Source organism: Gymnoscopelus braueri (assembly GCF_963280865.1).
Source record: "Gymnoscopelus braueri genome assembly, chromosome: 13".
In the NCBI taxonomy this organism is placed as follows: domain Eukaryota; kingdom Metazoa; phylum Chordata; class Actinopteri; order Myctophiformes; family Myctophidae; genus Gymnoscopelus; species Gymnoscopelus braueri.
In genome coordinates, this window is record NC_137615.1 from 9,811,761 (window position 1) to 9,829,270 (window position 17,510).

Genomic DNA, 17,510 nt, shown 5'->3' on the forward strand with positions numbered 1-17,510 from the left:
AATAAATAAATAAATCATACAATCATAAATCATATGTGCAGTGGTGGAAAGTAACTAAGTACATTTACTCAAGTACTGTACTTAAGTACAATTTTGAGGTATTTTGACCTTCCTGGAGTATTTCCAATTCTCAATACTTTTACTTCTACTCCACTACATCGCAGAGGCAAATATTGTATACTTTTACTCCACTACAATTATTGGAAAACTTTAGTTACTAGTTACTTTGCAGATATAAATGATTATATTCTAAAACATACATTAACCACTTCAGCCCTGTTTTACACATAGGCTATTTGAAAATAGCCGATCTATAAGCTCACAACGCGTCGCTTGTAGATCTGCTATTTTCAAAAAACTGTTGTACTATTACTTTTGGTACTTTAAGTATATTTTGATGCCAATACTTTTGTACTTTTACTCAAGTAACATTTTGAACACAGGCCTTTTACTTGTAACAGAGTATTTCTACATTGCAGTATTGATACCTTTACTCCAAGTAAAAAGTAAGAGTACTTTTCCCACCACTGTATATGCATAGTAAATTACATAAAGGCTATACTTACTACTACGTAAAGATTACATGATTACATGTATATGAATGATAAATGGTATTTGTATATGTATAGTAAATGAAATGAAGAATTAGAATGTATAGTAAAAGGTACAATGGTGTATATAGAATGACTTAGTAAAAGGTACAGTATATGGTATATAGGTATGGTTGTGTGACGGTTTCTTTCTCCAGGGACATATAGTGAGCCAGCAGCTATTGTCACAGCACAATCCTTTGGGAGTGAAGCATCATGGGAAATGTGCGTCTTGATGAGTGTATGCGTGCTGTTTGTTTGTTTTTGTTGTTTTTTTTGGCTTGTGGGACGAAGCACAGTGTGTGTGTGTGTGTGTGTGTGTGTGTGTGTGTGTGTGTGTGTGTGTGTGTGTGTGTGTGTGTGTGTGTGTGTGTGTGTGTGTGTGTGTGTGTGTAAGGTAAGGTACCGTACAGTAAAGCTCTGATGTCCCTGAGGTACAATTTGGTTTGCAACAGCAGTCAATAATAAGTAAAAAATGGAACAAAGTGTGCGTGCAGTGTGTGTGTGTGTGTGTGTGTGTGTGTGTGTGTGTGTGTGTGTGTGTGTGTGTGTGTGTGTGTGTGTGTGTGTGTGTGTGTGTCAGAGAGAGAGGGAGAGACTCGTCATGCTGTGTTTGTGCCTCAGGGTACAGCAGCACTCAGAGCTCATCAACTACTACAGTATAGCTACAGCTATTGCTCGTAGGGCTGTAGTCGAGACCACCTAAAGCGAGTCCAAGTCAGTACCAAGTCCGAGGGGGGGCGAGTCCGAGTCAAGACCGAGTCCGGGAGGCCAGGGAGGGGGTCGAGTCCGAGTCAAGACCGAGACCGACGGGGGGCGAGACCAAGTCAAGACCGAGACCGACGGGGGGCGAGACCGAGTCAAGACCGAGACCAGATTTTTTTTTTTTTTTTTTTTTTTTATAGGTACAGAAAACAATCTTGATCTGAAACACTGCAATTATATGTTTCTGACTTTGGAAAAGCTCAAAATTAGGTATGCCTGGCCTACTACAATGAGCTCTATTCAATAAGTATGCATAATGTGTGAAAATGTGTATTGTCACTATGTGTAAATAAATGTACATGGCACTTTTATGTAAAAATATTACAAAATGTTTGATTCATTCAAATATTTATTTGAAATAACAAGTAAGTAACATAGCCAGAACACAATGCTTTTTGCTAAACACAACTGTGCTGTACAAGCTCATTTTAACCACAAAAAAGAAACAAAAACAAATCACCTTTAACCCGTTAAAACCGGGAAAGCATCTGTGTCATTTTAGATTGTTGCTATACAATATATAGCACCTTACGTTTTTCAGAAAATTCTTAGGATTTAGAACATTGGTTTAGAACAGTGGTTCTCAAAAATAGCAGATCAAATACAAGCTTGTACATCTGCTATTTGAAAAATCTTGAAAGTGTTCTTCAACAAAAATATTTCTTCTGGGGGTCCCTGGCACAAAACATTTTCAGATGAGGGGGGTCCACAGCCAAATATCATTTTGGGGGTCCTTGACTCCTTGGCACAAAAAAGTTTGATAACTACTGATTTTGGAAGGCATTTGTAGGGCCTCAGGTCTTAAACGGTTAACACGACTGCCTGACTGGAATGTGTAGCCATAAAATTAAATCAAAGTGTGGTTGCATTTCAAAAACACAAGAGAATGCAGCATGGTGTGACCTAAACTAGCACGATGGGGTCTCATAATAAGTCCTCCTGCACTAAAAATCCTCTCCACCGGTGCTGAGGAGGCAGGGACTGACAGAACCTTCATCGCTAAAATGCCAAGTTGTGGGAATCTGTCTTGGTTTTCAACCCAGAAGACAAGTGCATCAGCATCATTGTTCTCAATTGCATCAAAGTACTTGGTGACTTGTGATGCAATACTTGCATCCTGGGTTGTTGAGCTACGTTTCTTGTGCGCTTTGTAGCGGGACAGGAGACGAGGACATTTCGCTGCTGGTGGTGAGTCACCGTCCACTTCCTCAGCAGTAGCACCTGAGTCACTTTGGTCTCCACTCTGCAGGATGCTCTCCACCTCTAGGATCAAAGTGTCTGAAAAACATAAAGGAACAAACAAACAAAATACTGTATTAATATGTTTATCCAAAACACAAGTAATGGGAAGGAGGGAGAGTGAGAGAGAGATGAAAAATCATCATTACAAAATTAAAAATATTATCTGGTATAATAATGAGTACTAACCTGTGAGTGTCTTCTTCAGCTCATCCCTGCTCTTCTTCTGCGATGTTGCACTCCCACCATGGTTAACATCCAGATCCACCCAGTTGAGACCAAACTGTGGATCCAGCATTGTGGCAATAAAATAGACACTGTGGTTGAAAGGGGGGTCTACTATTCCACTTTCCTCAGCCATTTTTATTTTAACAAAGATTCCTGAGAATCTTTTCAACAGAGAGGCTCGTAGGGCTCTGACTATTGGCCGGCACTGCAACCGGGTCTCTTCCATCTTGAGAAGGTGTGTATTCAGGTCCAGGACAGTTGGCACCACCATACTGATGGTAACAGACTTTTCTCCTTCTGTCAGGTCAGTTGCCTCAGAGAATGGTGCCAGAACCGCAGTCAGTTCTTTTAGTTGGTTCCACTCACGACTGCTAAAAACTACATTTCCAAAATCTTCTTTGCACATGTCTGTGAGGTCTTTGTGGTCAAGAGCAGTCAGAGCCTGAACTTGCTTGAAAGTACTGTTCCAGCGAGTATTGTTTGCCGCTGGAATAGTCTTATTGGCGCCAAACGCAACCTCAAACTTGTCCTTAAACGCTTGGCTACGATGCAATGAACTTGTTAATTGTGTTGATTTGGCGATGGCCAGAGAGATGGCTTTAACCTCTTTCAAGCCATCATTCACAACTAACTGCAAAGAGTGGGCAAAACAGGACAGACGTTCACCTCTGGACCAGGGTAGCTCTGCATCTTCCACTGAATCATGTCCTATCATGTCCTCCTCCTCCTCGGACAGGTTTTCATCCTGTAGGCTGTCTTCCTCCTCACTCTCACTGTCATCATCAATAGGCTGTTGTTGAAACTGAACCTTGAAAGCACATTTCATATTGGCTGCATTATCTGTTATTATATAGCTGATCTTCTGACGGATACCATATTCTTCAGTGATCTCTTCAAAGGCAGAAGCAATTCTCTCTCCGCTGTGTTTGCCTGTGAAACGTTTGCAGTCCAGCAGGTAGGACTCGAGTGTGTAGCGATCACTTGACTTGCTGCACACATGAGCAGTCACTCCGAGGAAGGAGCGTAGCTTGCGATCCGACCAGATATCAGCTGTAACTGACACAGATGGCTGGCTTTCCAGTTTAGTTATAAGGGTGTCTTTGACCTTGCTCACCAGGGCAGGTATCCGCTTCTCACTGATGGTTGTTCTAGAGACCGGTGTGTATTTACTGTCCATGACATTAAGGAACTCTCTAAAATGTTTATTGTCCACAATTGAGAGTGGCAGAGAGCAGCCAATTATCAGTTCATTAATAATGGCTTCACTGATGGCTCGTTGTCGTGGATTACTAGAACTGTAGATCTGCACAGTCTGGACAAAAGAAGAAACACTTGGCTGTGTGTTGTTGTCTGTCTGTTTCCCCGACTTGTACTCCAAGAACCTGAAATAAAGGAGGATTGGTCTATGAGATTTCTGGTCATATGAAACTAATCACATCAATACAGCAGTCCCTACAGTGTGTTTACTTGTTGCCTGTCTGTATTGGCTCCTGCACTGTTCACCATCTAATAGCATTCTCAATGATTTGTGAATCTTCCATTTTCCATTCAGGCTGAATTTGATTGTTGTGTCTCCCATTCAATTTTCATCACTTAACTAAACAACTAATATCATACTATTAGCCCAACAATTAATCACAGTCATCACAACGTGATATCCACACCCTACTCCAACACCTGTTATGTTAACCCTCATCCTCACAACACACATTACTATACTGTACATTCTCTTGTTATGAATAAGCTATGGAACTTTTAACCCTGTGTCTCTCGTCTCATGGCTTCTATGAAAGTCTGCCTGAAATACATCTTAGCCTCCAGTTACCAAACTATCTGAGAATAACACCCATCTGACAATATATCAATTAATATGTAAATTAGCTTTTCGTTTGTTTTCTTTTGGAATTTTAGAAAATAAATGTGCATCTTTTAATGAATGGCTGAGCAATTAGCTATAATTCATACAATTATGTATGAGTTATTGTTTAATTAATTACATCTCAATGGTAAACCTAGACCAAACAACAATGAGCCATTATCATTCATTAGCCTACACATTAATGTTCCTTACAGACAGAAGTTCACAGAACAATGAAAACGACTCCCCTTTAATGACAAGGAGCCAACATTATATAGCACATATAGATGTGCTAAACTTTAATGACTGAATTACATGTGAATGGTAAAGCTATTGACCAATCAATGAATGACTTCACACCCCCAGCAAAGAATCAGTGTTTCAAACAACCACTGGTGGACATTCGATTTAAACACACTGTCATTCAATATGCGTTTGCATCTTCAGTTTAAAACGTCATAATCACAATAGTAGGCTACAGTAGTTATAACAATACATATATTTGGAAAATAGCAGATCTACAAGCTCACAATGGGTCCCATGGTGACGCATTGTGACAATGTAAAACATGCTGTCTCCAAGTAGCCAGGGGCTCAGCTCTGCTCATAGACACAGAATTCCACTGCCCTGATAGGGCTCCTCCAACTGTAGTGAAAACAAACAAAAACATTTCACTACTCACCCAAACAAAGGCTGTTTTGTTTTGCTGAAAGTATATTCTCGGAGGTGGGAAGCCTCTCAGCACCCCACCTTCTCTGTAAAATAAACTTTTTAGGCAGAAAATGTAATATGTCCGCGAGACGGTAATTATTTGTATTTACTCCACTGCGCCCCCTACAGATCTGGTCAATATAAATTACCATTGACCAGATCTGTAGGGGGCGCAGTGGAGTAAATCAAATAATTTCCGTCTGGAGGACATATTTTATTTTCTGCCCAAAAAGTGTATTATACAGAGAAGGTGGGGTCCTGATAAGCTGCCCACCGCCGAGTCCTTGTATGAGCAGAGCCGAATGCCTGGCAGGGCGTTAGAGAGAACTCACTAACGCACTGGACCAGGGCTACTCTCCAAGTACATAACTAGCATGACACTTACTTGGCGTCGTGTTTTCTTTGAAGATGACGGGAGAAATTGGACGTTGTCCCTGATATTTCTGTTAGGACTGCCCCACAAAACTTGCACTTTGCAGTGTGCTTCTTCTTTGTAGTTGTCTTGCAAATGAATTCTTTGTGTTCCACATATCCAAACCGCACAATAGCTGAATTGGCCGACATTTTCTTGAACGTAGGCTTAATCACATGTGTGTGTCCATTAACCTGGTCTGGTGTCAGTTTCCGACCAAAACCTTTCAAATTAATGGCTCGTCTTCAAATTAAAACAACACGCTCATCCAATGGTGTAAAATAAAGTAATTAAGTACATTTACTCAAGTACTGTACAACTTAAGTACAATGTTGAGGTATTTTTTTTTACTACTGGATTATTTCCAATTTTCAATACTTTTACTTCTACTCATATCAGAGGCAAATATTGTACTTTTACTCGACTACAATTATTTGAAAACGTAGTTTGCAGCAGATATAAATTATTACATAATAAAAATATATTAACCACTTTAGCCATATTTTATACCATAGAGTAGACTATTTGAAAATAGCAGATCTACAAGCTCACAATTGTGAGCTTGTAGATCGGCTATTTTCAAATATTTTAGTACTTTCACTTTTGGTACTTTAAGTATATTTTGAAGCCAATACTTTTACTCAAGTAACAGTTTGAACACAGCTCAATTACTTTTACAGAGTATTTGCCTCATGCATACAGGTTGATGCTTTTATATTCATGGTGAAAATGTTTCTGGATGTAGGCCTACTTATTGTTTTATTGTATGAAATAAATAATAGGATTGATAGAATTATAGAAATAGAATTGATCTTAATATGAAAAGCAGAAAGAGGTCAGTCTCCCTGTGCGCAATTACGCACAATGTGGTACAACTTACAAGAGAATAGATAATTTAAGTGATTTGTACATTACATGTAGGTATATCTCCAGACAAGCCGACGACAGCATCGGTCAGGATCTAATGTTAATTAATGTTTTTAGTTTTGCTGCTTGGACTGATATATTTACTGCAGTGAGTGACACAGTATAATGTGCGCAAGGAAACCTTACTGAAAGCAGTCTCTATTCATCTTTAGATGATTAGAGACTGATGATTAAAACAACCACAGGCTACACAGTGAACACACAATAAATAAATAAACACCTGTTCGTGGATATAATTTTAAAAGAATATAAACTAGAGGGACAGGACTGCTGGTGTTCTGCTGCTGCTGCGCTGTCAACTGCTGCAAGATGATGTGCTCCAAGAAAGCTGTCCATAAGCGCCAGACAGCTCTCTTATAATGTTAATGTGAATGGGCTCCTCATAATATGGGTATAATAAAAAAAGTGACTTGGTCTTGGACTCGAGTGGACTCGGTGGGGGTAGAGTCCCGAGTCCCTTAGTCCGAGTCCGAGTCAAGACCGAGTCAAATTATGGGCGAGACCGAGTCAAGACCGAGTCAAACTATGGGTGAGACCGAGACAAGACCGAGTAAATCAAAAAGCGGTCTCGAGACCGGTCTCGAGACCGAGACCGGTCTCGAGTACTACAGCCCTAGCTCGCTCTCTCTCTCTCTCTCTCTCTCTCTCTCTCTCTCTCTCTCTCTCTCTCTCTCTCTCTCGCTCTATTTGTCACTCTCTCTTTCACTCTATTTTCTCCCAGATACCCTCCTCTCTCTCTGCTTCCCTCCTTCCCTCATGTTCTCTTCAGTGAGCTAGTTCTCTCTCTCTCTCTCTCTCTCTCTCTCTCTCTCTCTCTCTCTCTCTCTCTCTCTCTCTCTCTCTCTCTCTCTCTCTCTCTCTCTCTCTCTCTCTCTCTCTCTCTCTCTCTCCCCTTATCATCATCAGTGCTGTCCACTAGCTGACCCTCATCTCTTCTTTCTATTAATTCTGTGTTCCTCTCCTCCTCTCCTCTTTCTTCTTCTCTTCTGCTCTGTTCCCTTCTGCATGGCCTCTCATCCTCTCTTCATCTTTTCTGATACCGTCTTTCCTTGTAAAGCCCAAAAGGAATTTACGCTGATACAATTTACAATTACAGTTACAATGTAGGCATTTAGCAGATGCTCTTATAATCCAGAGCGATTTACAATAAGCAAGGTAATATACATCCAATGCAGAGAGACAGTGTAGTGCCTCAGTAAATAGTATCACAGGGAAGCCAAGCTAAGAACCTAGCATCAGTCTAAACCAGTGGTTCTCAAACTATTTCATGCCAAGGACCCCCAAAATGATATGTATTTGGCCGCGGACCCCCATCTAAAAATATTTTGTTCCAGGGACCCCCCAGAAGCAAAGATTTGAGTTACAAATGTTCGCTTTAAAAAATATATATTCAAAGATTTGCACAAATTTTCAAGATTTTCAAAAATAGCAGATCTCATAGCGCGGCACTCGGTGCCGCACTATGAGCTTGTATATCTGCTATTTTTGAATAGCCAAAGTATAAAAGGTCATAATTATTCTGATGCTATATTTACACATTTTGCTGGGTACCCCCTGGAACACCCTCAAGTACCCCTGGGGGTCCCCGGACCCCACTTTGAGAACCAATGGTCTACAATATAATAATAGAAATAATATGTACATTGAAACTAAATAACATAGGCTACTATATAAATTACATAATTCTGTTTACATTCCCAGGGCCCGAAGACATTGTCGTGATTGGTTCTAAGAATGACAGCTTCTGGGGGAAGTATACACGCAACCTTTAGACTCTTTTTGGCTGTAATTGTTTTCCAGGCTCTTCTCCTGGTGAGACGAGATGAGATGAGTTGTAACGAGGTTACTTTCCTTGTCAGTTCAGCGTGAACTCCTCTCTCTGATCCTCTGCCCTCCTCCTCCCACTTTGCCTAATAATGTTCTCTGCGCTTCTCTCACTTTTTTGTTCTCACTCTCCTTTTCAAATCGCTCTGAACTTATGTCCTTGCTCACTCTGTCTCTCAATGTGCTCGGTTTCATTTATCTCTTCTCTTTATGACTCTGTGACTTCTGACGTTTAATCAATCTGTTGTATTGTTGCGCTGTTTTTTTCCGTCTGTCTGTCTGTCTGTCTGTCTGTCTGTCTGTCTGTCTGTCTGTCTGTCTGTCTGTCTGTCTGTCTGTCAGAACATTCATGTGTTCCATTAGCATTTGAAGGAGCTAATGGAACTACTGCAAAAGACAAAATGTGTGTCCACCTCCCTTCTCTTTCTCTCTCCATCCCTCCATCCTTCTGTCTCTCTCTCTCTCCCTCTGGTGTCCCATTACATTGTTCTTTTAAAAAACCCATGTCCATCCATCATCATCACATGCATGCACGCACCCCCACACACACACACACACCCCCACATACACACACACACCCCCACACCCCCACCCCCCCACACACACACACACACACACGCACACACACACACACACGCACACGCACACGCACACGCACACGCACACGCACACGCACACGCACACACACACACACACACACACACACACACACACCCCTTACCTTGACCACGGGCCAGTAGTGAGGCTGTCCCAGCAGTTTGACCACGGCCGGGATGCCGTAGTGCAGCCGCACTGCATTCTGGGCCAGCTCGGCGTCCTGGTGTCTGGAGGTGAGGTGTCGCAGGGCGCACACGGCCGGCTCCGCCACGTCCTCCTTCTCTCCCGCACGCAGCACGGCGTGGATCAGAGACTCCACCCCTCCAAACTGAGTCACCAGGGTCTGGGGAGGGAGGGGGGGGGGGGGGGCACCACAATGCCATCAGAACACAACACCGGAGTCTGACATCACTGCCACTAGAGGGCGCTATCCCCCTGGGTCACAGAGTGATCTTTTCTCTTGAAAATCCCATAGGGTCTTAGATTGTGTCATATAAGAACTGTGTTCCAAAATTAAACTAATCAGCCGGGCGATTTTTTCACTTCTATACATCTTGCCATATCATTTCAAATGGGGGGTCCGTGGGCTAATATAATTATGTCAGTTTGGGGGTCCTTGATATGAAAAAGTTTGAGAACCACTACAATAGAACGGCAGGTCTGAGGACCACCTAACGTTGGTCTGTAACTCAGGGTGTACAAATGGAACCAAATGGACCCTTGTGGGTCCATTTGGTTCCATTTGTACACTCTCGGAGTTACAGACCTGCAAGGGTCCAAGTTGGACGGACCCCTGCTGGGAGCCGGACCAGACGTTGCAAAACAGTTGCAATAGAAACACCATAGAGTCATTTACTCATACGTTTTATTATTCTCTACCGATACACTGCAGATTTGCGCTGACAGCTCAAGCATGTATAAATTGTTGTACATATTTATCCAGACAGACAGACAGACAGACAGACAGACAGACAGACAGACAGACAGACAGACATGTACCTTATTACGTGAGTTGTTACATGTGAGGTTGGACAGGATTCCTGTGGCACAGGTCAACATGTTGACATCATCAGAACCAAGCTGGCTCACCAAGATCTGCAACAAGCCGTCTAACCCCTCCTACAGACAGACAGACAGACAGACAGACAGACAGACAGACAGACAGACAAACAGACAGTGAGGCAGAGAGATTCCACATTCCACATACTTCGTTGTATGACAGGATGTCGTCGTGCAGAAGTAGCGACAATAGCCAATCTACAAGCTCCCAACATGTCGCATCGTGACAGTTGTAAGCATACGTAGATCAATTATTTTACCTATATTTTTGGAAAACTTTTTGAAAATAGGGATGCCTTGTTGAAAGTGGTTAAATGAAGTTAAGATGAACCTTGATTGACCCCGAGAGGGAAAATTCAGGTGTCATAGCAGCAACAGCATTGAGAATGAAACACATGACAGGTTATAATAGAATTTTTAGAATGCCAATCTGTTCACAATCATTTCTGTTCTATCTAATAATAATTGGACCATAGATAGAGTGTCAGCTTCACAGCAGGGAGTCTTGTCACAAGCTTCTGTTGCTGTCTAGCAGGATCTAGTCCAGTGGTTCCCTAACTGGGGGTCCCCCAAATTATTTTGGGGGGTCCCAAGATGATTAGCTTAATGTGCAACATTGTTTTCTCGCTCAACAGTAAACAAACCAACATGCAGTGTGTATACAGGGTATCTGCACATTTATGAAGGTACAATTCCATGACTTTTAAGACCTTTTTAATACCACATTGGCAAAAAAAAAACAAAACCTGCGAGGCATTGTGACCTTGTAGATCGGCTATTTTCACAATATTTATCTGTGGAACTGGAATCAAGTCAAACTCAATTGAATGCCTCAACTCCTACAATTCCAAGTGCTTGTGAGGGTGGGGGCTCCCCGGTTCAAATAATGATTTATTTTGGGGGTCACGGACAAAAAAAGGTTGGGAACCCTTGATCTAGTCAACTCAACAACTGTTCCAAGGTCTATTTCCACTACTCTATTCTCTTTCTAGCTGGTTCAGCAATACCACTGATGTTGTCTATACGTGTAACATGCCTGTGCATAGAACATCACCATTCAAGGACAGCATCTCTATTAAAGTGGACCCTATATGAGAATGGTCTGAGATTGGTGCTCTGGTTGCTTTTGCCCTGCTGGAGCCCTTAGGCCTGGCCAGGAGGCCAGGGCCATACTGCAGTTTTTCTGCCCAAATCTTCTTCAGTAAATTGTACACTCGCCCCGTCTGGAATATTAATATTTCCCTCTCATAAGACACAGATAAGAGTAAAAGTCAAGAACCAAGATTAATACAAAAAATTATGTAAAACAGACTTAAACTGAGCTCAGATTCTGGCACTATAGTCTCTTACTATAATACTATACACTATATTATTTTTAAACTCTTACGATTTAGAAGACATTTTGTAGAATCCCCAGAAGCAAAGCACATTTTCACGATTTTTCAAAATGAGCAGATCTACACAAGCTCATAGCGCGGCACTCGGTGCCGCGCTATGAGCTTGTATATCTGCTATTTTTGAATAGCCAAAGAAATCTAAAAAATGACAGATCCGTTCCCGGTCTTAATGGATTAAGCACAGCTCCATCAACAACAGTGGATAATATGAATCACCAAATAACATTGTGAATGAGTACATAATCAACAATCTATCAACAGTGACTTCATTGGTTTATGGGTTCATGTTAGCTGTTGATGATTATTGTTGCCATGGTAACCTGTTTGGTGGCAGCGTCTGATAGGTTGCGTAGCGTCCACAGGCAGTTCTGGATCAGACGCTGACTGGAACCTGTGAGGTGTTGTCCCAAAGCCTGCATACCACCTGGTGACGCGCACGTGCACACGCGCACACACACACACACACACACACACACACACACACACACACACACACACACACACACACACACACACACACAGTTTTTACCGTTTGATTCGATGTGCACACATGTGCTGCCACTGACAATCACAGTTGCCATACGCAGTTCACTTGTGTTATACCTCTACTGGGTACTTCTAGTAAAATGGCAATTCCAACGTTCTAAAAGACAAGTATGAGGTAAATGATCGGTGGCGAAACTACAGCCAATGTCTCCACAAAATGGCCGATATATCAGTGAGACCCATACGTCGGGCTCTATATAGGAGTTAATACAATATATAAACTCCTAAAAAAAAGTTTGGAACAGTACATACCAGCCTCTACTATAGCAGGCTTGTTGCTGGGGCACACAGACAGGACTTTGAGCACTCTGCTGGTGGTCCACAACAGCTTCTCATAGTTGTAGTTCCTCATGATGAACACCAGACCTTCTTGGCCCCCATTGGCCAGGATGATCAGCTGACAGGAAGCAGAAAAAGAAGGAAGCAGTGGTTATAGCTAAATTCCATTCCCCAAAGCTTGCTCACTCGCTCACTCTCCTCACTTCCTCCACTCGCGCCTAAGCCCCGCCCCTGCGAGGAGCCGAGGATTATTTGCGAGGACGGAGTGGTCGACCGGTTGGCCTCACAGGAGCGGAATGCACTCAAGCGTCATTTCAAAGCGACGGCAAATTCCGCGATCACTTATGACGTCTCACACAGCTGGACCAGAGCCTTGGATGAAAATATACATGCATTGCAGGTATAGAATAATACAGAATATAAGAATAGACAATTCATCAATGTGGATGGCCACATCGTTATCTTTATAGTGAACATTGTTGTGCAAAGCCATTTATTCCTGAAATAGTGAATGAAGCGCCAGGATGAGCAAACTTACATTTATGAATTTAATCCTGACCTGTCCCTCTTTTCGCTCCCCAGAACCCCAGTACAAACATTTACTCCATGAAGTGTAGATGTGTGGCAAAAAGGAAACGTCGCAGCCGAGGGGCGCGCAGAAAGGTGGATGCATATTTATAGCAGAAACAGGTTCACATTTAACTATAGCCGTACTCATTCAATTCTGAACCGATTCTTAAAATGTTAAATTCTCTATTAGCTGTGAAGGGTCTTCTTTCATGTGTATCAGTCATGATTGTTTCGCCATCAAACAATAGCAAACAAAAAGGAAATATCGGCGGGTCCTTCTTCTCCATCGCGCTGCTCACGCACCTCTCGTCCTAAAACACCCTCGCCCCGGTCAAATCCGGCGGCCTCGGCCCGAAAAAAAAATGGGGCAGTGTGTTTTAGGACGAGCGTTCCGTTTTCCACCCGTTTTATTTTCTTTTTCTTTCTGTGTTTTCGGCATGGTTTCGGGTTTCAAGCATTGTTTGTGTGGCCACATGTGGAGGAGGACCATGTATATACGTCACGGGAGAAGGGGAAAAAAAACAAAAAAAAAAGTGTACACGTGATGCAGAAGTCTGCCGCGAGGAGCTGTGGAGACTGGTCGAGCGTACACTTCATGTACACTCGCTCAATGCGGAAGCGGAGAGCCTCCTCGCCTCTTCCACTCGACTCCACTCGCCTCCTCCAAGAAGCAAATGAGACAATTGGAACTCGACTACTTCCGTTCGAAGTCGGAGTGACCGAGTGGGAGTGAGCGAGTCGCCGAGATTTTCGGTATTGGAATTTGGCTTAAGTGTACAGTTCCACACATGACAGTAATGGTTCATTTTTGTTCACATAAATCAGTTTTTAGGTGCTTTTCACCTTCTATACAAAGCTTAAAGGGGAATACCACTCATTTTCAACATTGAACCATGTCATAATATACCTTAGAGCTGTTGTGTGGAAATAAGAAAAAAGGTCCCACCCCTTCTATGTTGCCTAGAACTGGAGAATTGATTGTTGGGGTCATGTGATCAGTGACATATAGGGCCGGTGTACTCTTTGTACACCGACTCTTTGTACACCGGTTCACTAGAATGGGGAATCTCACTTCCAGCTGTAACAGTGCGACTTGAATATAAAGTTAAGACTTGTTAAAGCATTTTCAGCCAATTGATTTATATTGTCTACAAGTACAATGTCTTGTGAAATGTGATACATAAACATATGCCATTATAAAGTACTACAAGTCGCACTGTTTCAGCTGAATACAATAATGAATGATAAACACATGAAAACAGCTATTTAATTTATTTCTCTCTTTGCCTATCACTCACACTCACACACACACACACACACACACACACACACACACACACACACACACACACACACACACACACACACACACACACCTTGCTCTCCTGGTTGCCATAGGACAGCAGCTGCAGGCAGTCCGTGGTGATGGCCAGGAACTTGGGGTTGCTCTTCTTCAGCAGGGGGACCATCCTCTGGAGGCCGTCGGCCAGGCGCACCGCCATCTTGGCTCCTTCCTGGTGCAGCAGCAAGTTGTGGAGGGTGGTGATGGCATAGAAGAGAACTGACTCCACCGGAGAGCTGGGGGGGGGGGGGGGGGGGGGGAGAGAGAGAGAGAGAGAGAGAGAGGTTGGTTTATGACAGTGGTTCTCAAACTGTTCAGCTCGAGACCCAAAAGATGATTTGATGTCTGCCCGGGACTCAAATTTACAAAAATACATTATGAATTAACCACCTAAGCTCTATTAAAGCGGTAACTTTCCTCTTCTACCCCGGATTTCCTGCTTAAGTGCTGACATTTTTACATCGAGCAAATAACATTGAGGGGGATAAATTGAATCTTGACCATCAGGTCAAACGCTAAAATCTAAAATGACACAGACGCTATCCCGGTTTTAATGGGTTAAACCAGTGGTTCTCAATTACGTTCATGTCAAGGACCCCAAACTTTATTTGTATTAGTCCGCGGACCTCCTATCTGAAAAAAAATATTGTGTGACTAGGGACCCGACCAGATTTGTGTTGTTAAAATGTTTCAAAAGATATTCCACATTTTTTGCCTATGGATATAAGTTTAAAGTGCTCGTGTGGCCTAGTCACTTCTTTGGGGCTTGTTTTCATAGACCTGGTTGCTTATTTCTCTCACACAATCTGGCAACACTGGTTCCAGACAGACAGGGACAACCTGTATCCAATGAAGCCTTCACTCAGGACTGTCATGTGGTCTGAGCTGCTGCTCCCTGTGGACCTCTTCATTTTGTTCTTTCTCTCCTTTTCAAATCAATCTTAACTTATGTCCTTTCACTCTCTCTCTCTCTCTGTTGTTTTCCTCTCCTTCATTTATCTCTTCGTTGTCTTCTGACATTTAATCAATTTCCCAGCATTGTTGTTGCGGTGTCTTCAAACACTCCACACACGCGCGTACTCGTGCGCGAGAGACAGACCTCTGGAAACACGCGTTTAGTCAACTGTTGAGCACATGTTGAACACATTGAGATATCTCTGTTTCTTGTGTGGACTGGTTTAGTATACTTATGTGTTAGTTAGAGAGAACGGGTACTGGTTTGGTAAGGTCAGTGGTGGTAAAAGTACAGAAATTCTTTACCTAAATAAAAGTATCAATACTGCAATGTAGAAATACTCAAGTACAAGTAAAAGTCCAAAATTCAAGTAAAAAAGATTTTGGCATAAAGATTTACTCAAAAAGTACCAATTATGCAGAACGTCCCATTTCACAGGTTTCAATTCTTTCAAATGTATAAAAAATCTCTTGCAAACAGCAGATCTACAAGCTCACAACGTGCCACAACGCGTTGTGAGCTTGTAGATCGGCTATTTTCAAATAGCCAAAGTTTAAATAGGGCTGAAGTGGTTATGTATATTTAGTTATAATCCAAATCTACAAAGTAACTAAAGTTTTCTAATAATTGTAGTGGAGTAAAAAGTACAATATTTGACTCTGAGATGTAGTGGAGTAAAAGTAAAAGTATAAAAAATTGGAAATACTTCCAGTAAAGTAAAAGTATAAAAAAAACTAACTTAAGTACAGTACTTGAGTAAAGTTACTATCCACCACTGGGTAAAGTACTGGTTTTATATTAGATCAGTTAGAGCTGTACTGTTACTCTGTGTGTCCTACAGAGCAAGAGAGAGAAAGAGAGAGAAAGAGAGAGAGAGAGAGAGAGAGAGAGAGAGAGAGAGAGAGAGAGCATTATTAAAGAGGATTATAAAAGATAGAATTAACATCTATTTACATTTATATCATCCGTAGGTGTTTTGGAGGTTAGAGGACACAAGTGGGAGTTTAAAGATTAGAAGTTTATAGAAAATCATATTTACACTGCTGGTTCAGTGGGTGTCTTTCTTTTGGATGGGTTGATGATCTGTATCGGACAAAGTCAAATGAGGAATTATGGACTAAAGCGTGCGTGCGTGTGCACACAGATTATTATCGTGGAGTAATGAAGGGCATCAGACCAAACCCATCCTACAGGAACGCTGAAAAGCACAGGGAGAGAGAGATACTTAAGTAACCAATGTCTCTCACACACACACACACACACACACACTGTTACAAGTGTGTGTGTTACGTGATTAGTGAGCCCCAGCTTTGTTTTTGAGACTTTTTTTTTTTTTTAAGTAAAACATTTCTTTTAATAAAAACACTGCCTCATTGAGAGAATTAGTCAAATTAAGTAAGCTGCAATCCGGGACTGATTTTAATGACTGAAACATTATTTTAACCTGTAGGGTACAGTTAGGTCCCTGGCACAAAACATTTTCAGAAGGGGGGACGGGGGGCAAATACATATCATACAAGTGTGAATATTATGTTTTATCTTGGTGTTAAGGCTCTGCTACATGTGCATGTGTGCTGACTGGTCGCAACACCGAGTGGTACTGTGGGATGTTGTCCACACAGCTGATGAGACCGTTTTGTAATTAAAGCTGTGCTTGATTGATCTCACACACACACACACACACACACACACACACACACACACACACACACACACACACACACACACACACACACACACACACACACACACACACACACACACACACACACACACACACACACACACACACAGCAAGTCTCTATATATAGGCTACGTGTGCCAGCCTTGCTGGGTCTGCTGCTTGCTACGCTTTAATCAAAGTCCTTTTTAACTAACTAACTAACGCACCGTTGAGCCAGCTCTCTCACTATCTGCTGGCATTGGTGTGTGTGTGCGTGCGTGCGTGTAGCCCTGAGCCCAGGTAGCTACAGCCCAATCAGACTGTTGGAAACACCTGCTGATAAATTAACCCAGGCAGTTACTCTGAAACGGGTGAGGGGATGGGACCGGTCTGGAATCGGATGCATGTGTGGGAGGTAATGATTTACGATTCTGTCCCTATCTCGGATGGCGCTGAGTCGCCTGAAGCGGATTTCAGCAACGAGAGGCACCGCCGAGTGAGCCGTCACGGGAGCGAGTCGCCGTGCCGAACATTACGACTCACAGACG

General features: G+C 42.4%; 1 protein-coding gene across 1 annotated transcript in view; it reads right to left on the minus strand.

The window, feature by feature from the left end:
* jupb (junction plakoglobin b) overlaps window positions 1–17,510 on the minus strand; it is an 87,311-nt gene that overhangs the window by 20,741 nt on the left and 49,060 nt on the right. The window contains exons 6-10 of the mRNA XM_080447127.1: window positions 14,379–14,580; window positions 12,406–12,550; window positions 11,928–12,031; window positions 10,151–10,270; window positions 9,276–9,494 (exon numbers count right to left, since the gene is read on the minus strand). Coding sequence (XP_080303253.1) covers window positions 9,276–9,494; window positions 10,151–10,270; window positions 11,928–12,031; window positions 12,406–12,550; window positions 14,379–14,580 — 790 coding nt within the window. The remainder of the gene's footprint in view (window positions 1–9,275; window positions 9,495–10,150; window positions 10,271–11,927; window positions 12,032–12,405; window positions 12,551–14,378; window positions 14,581–17,510) is intronic.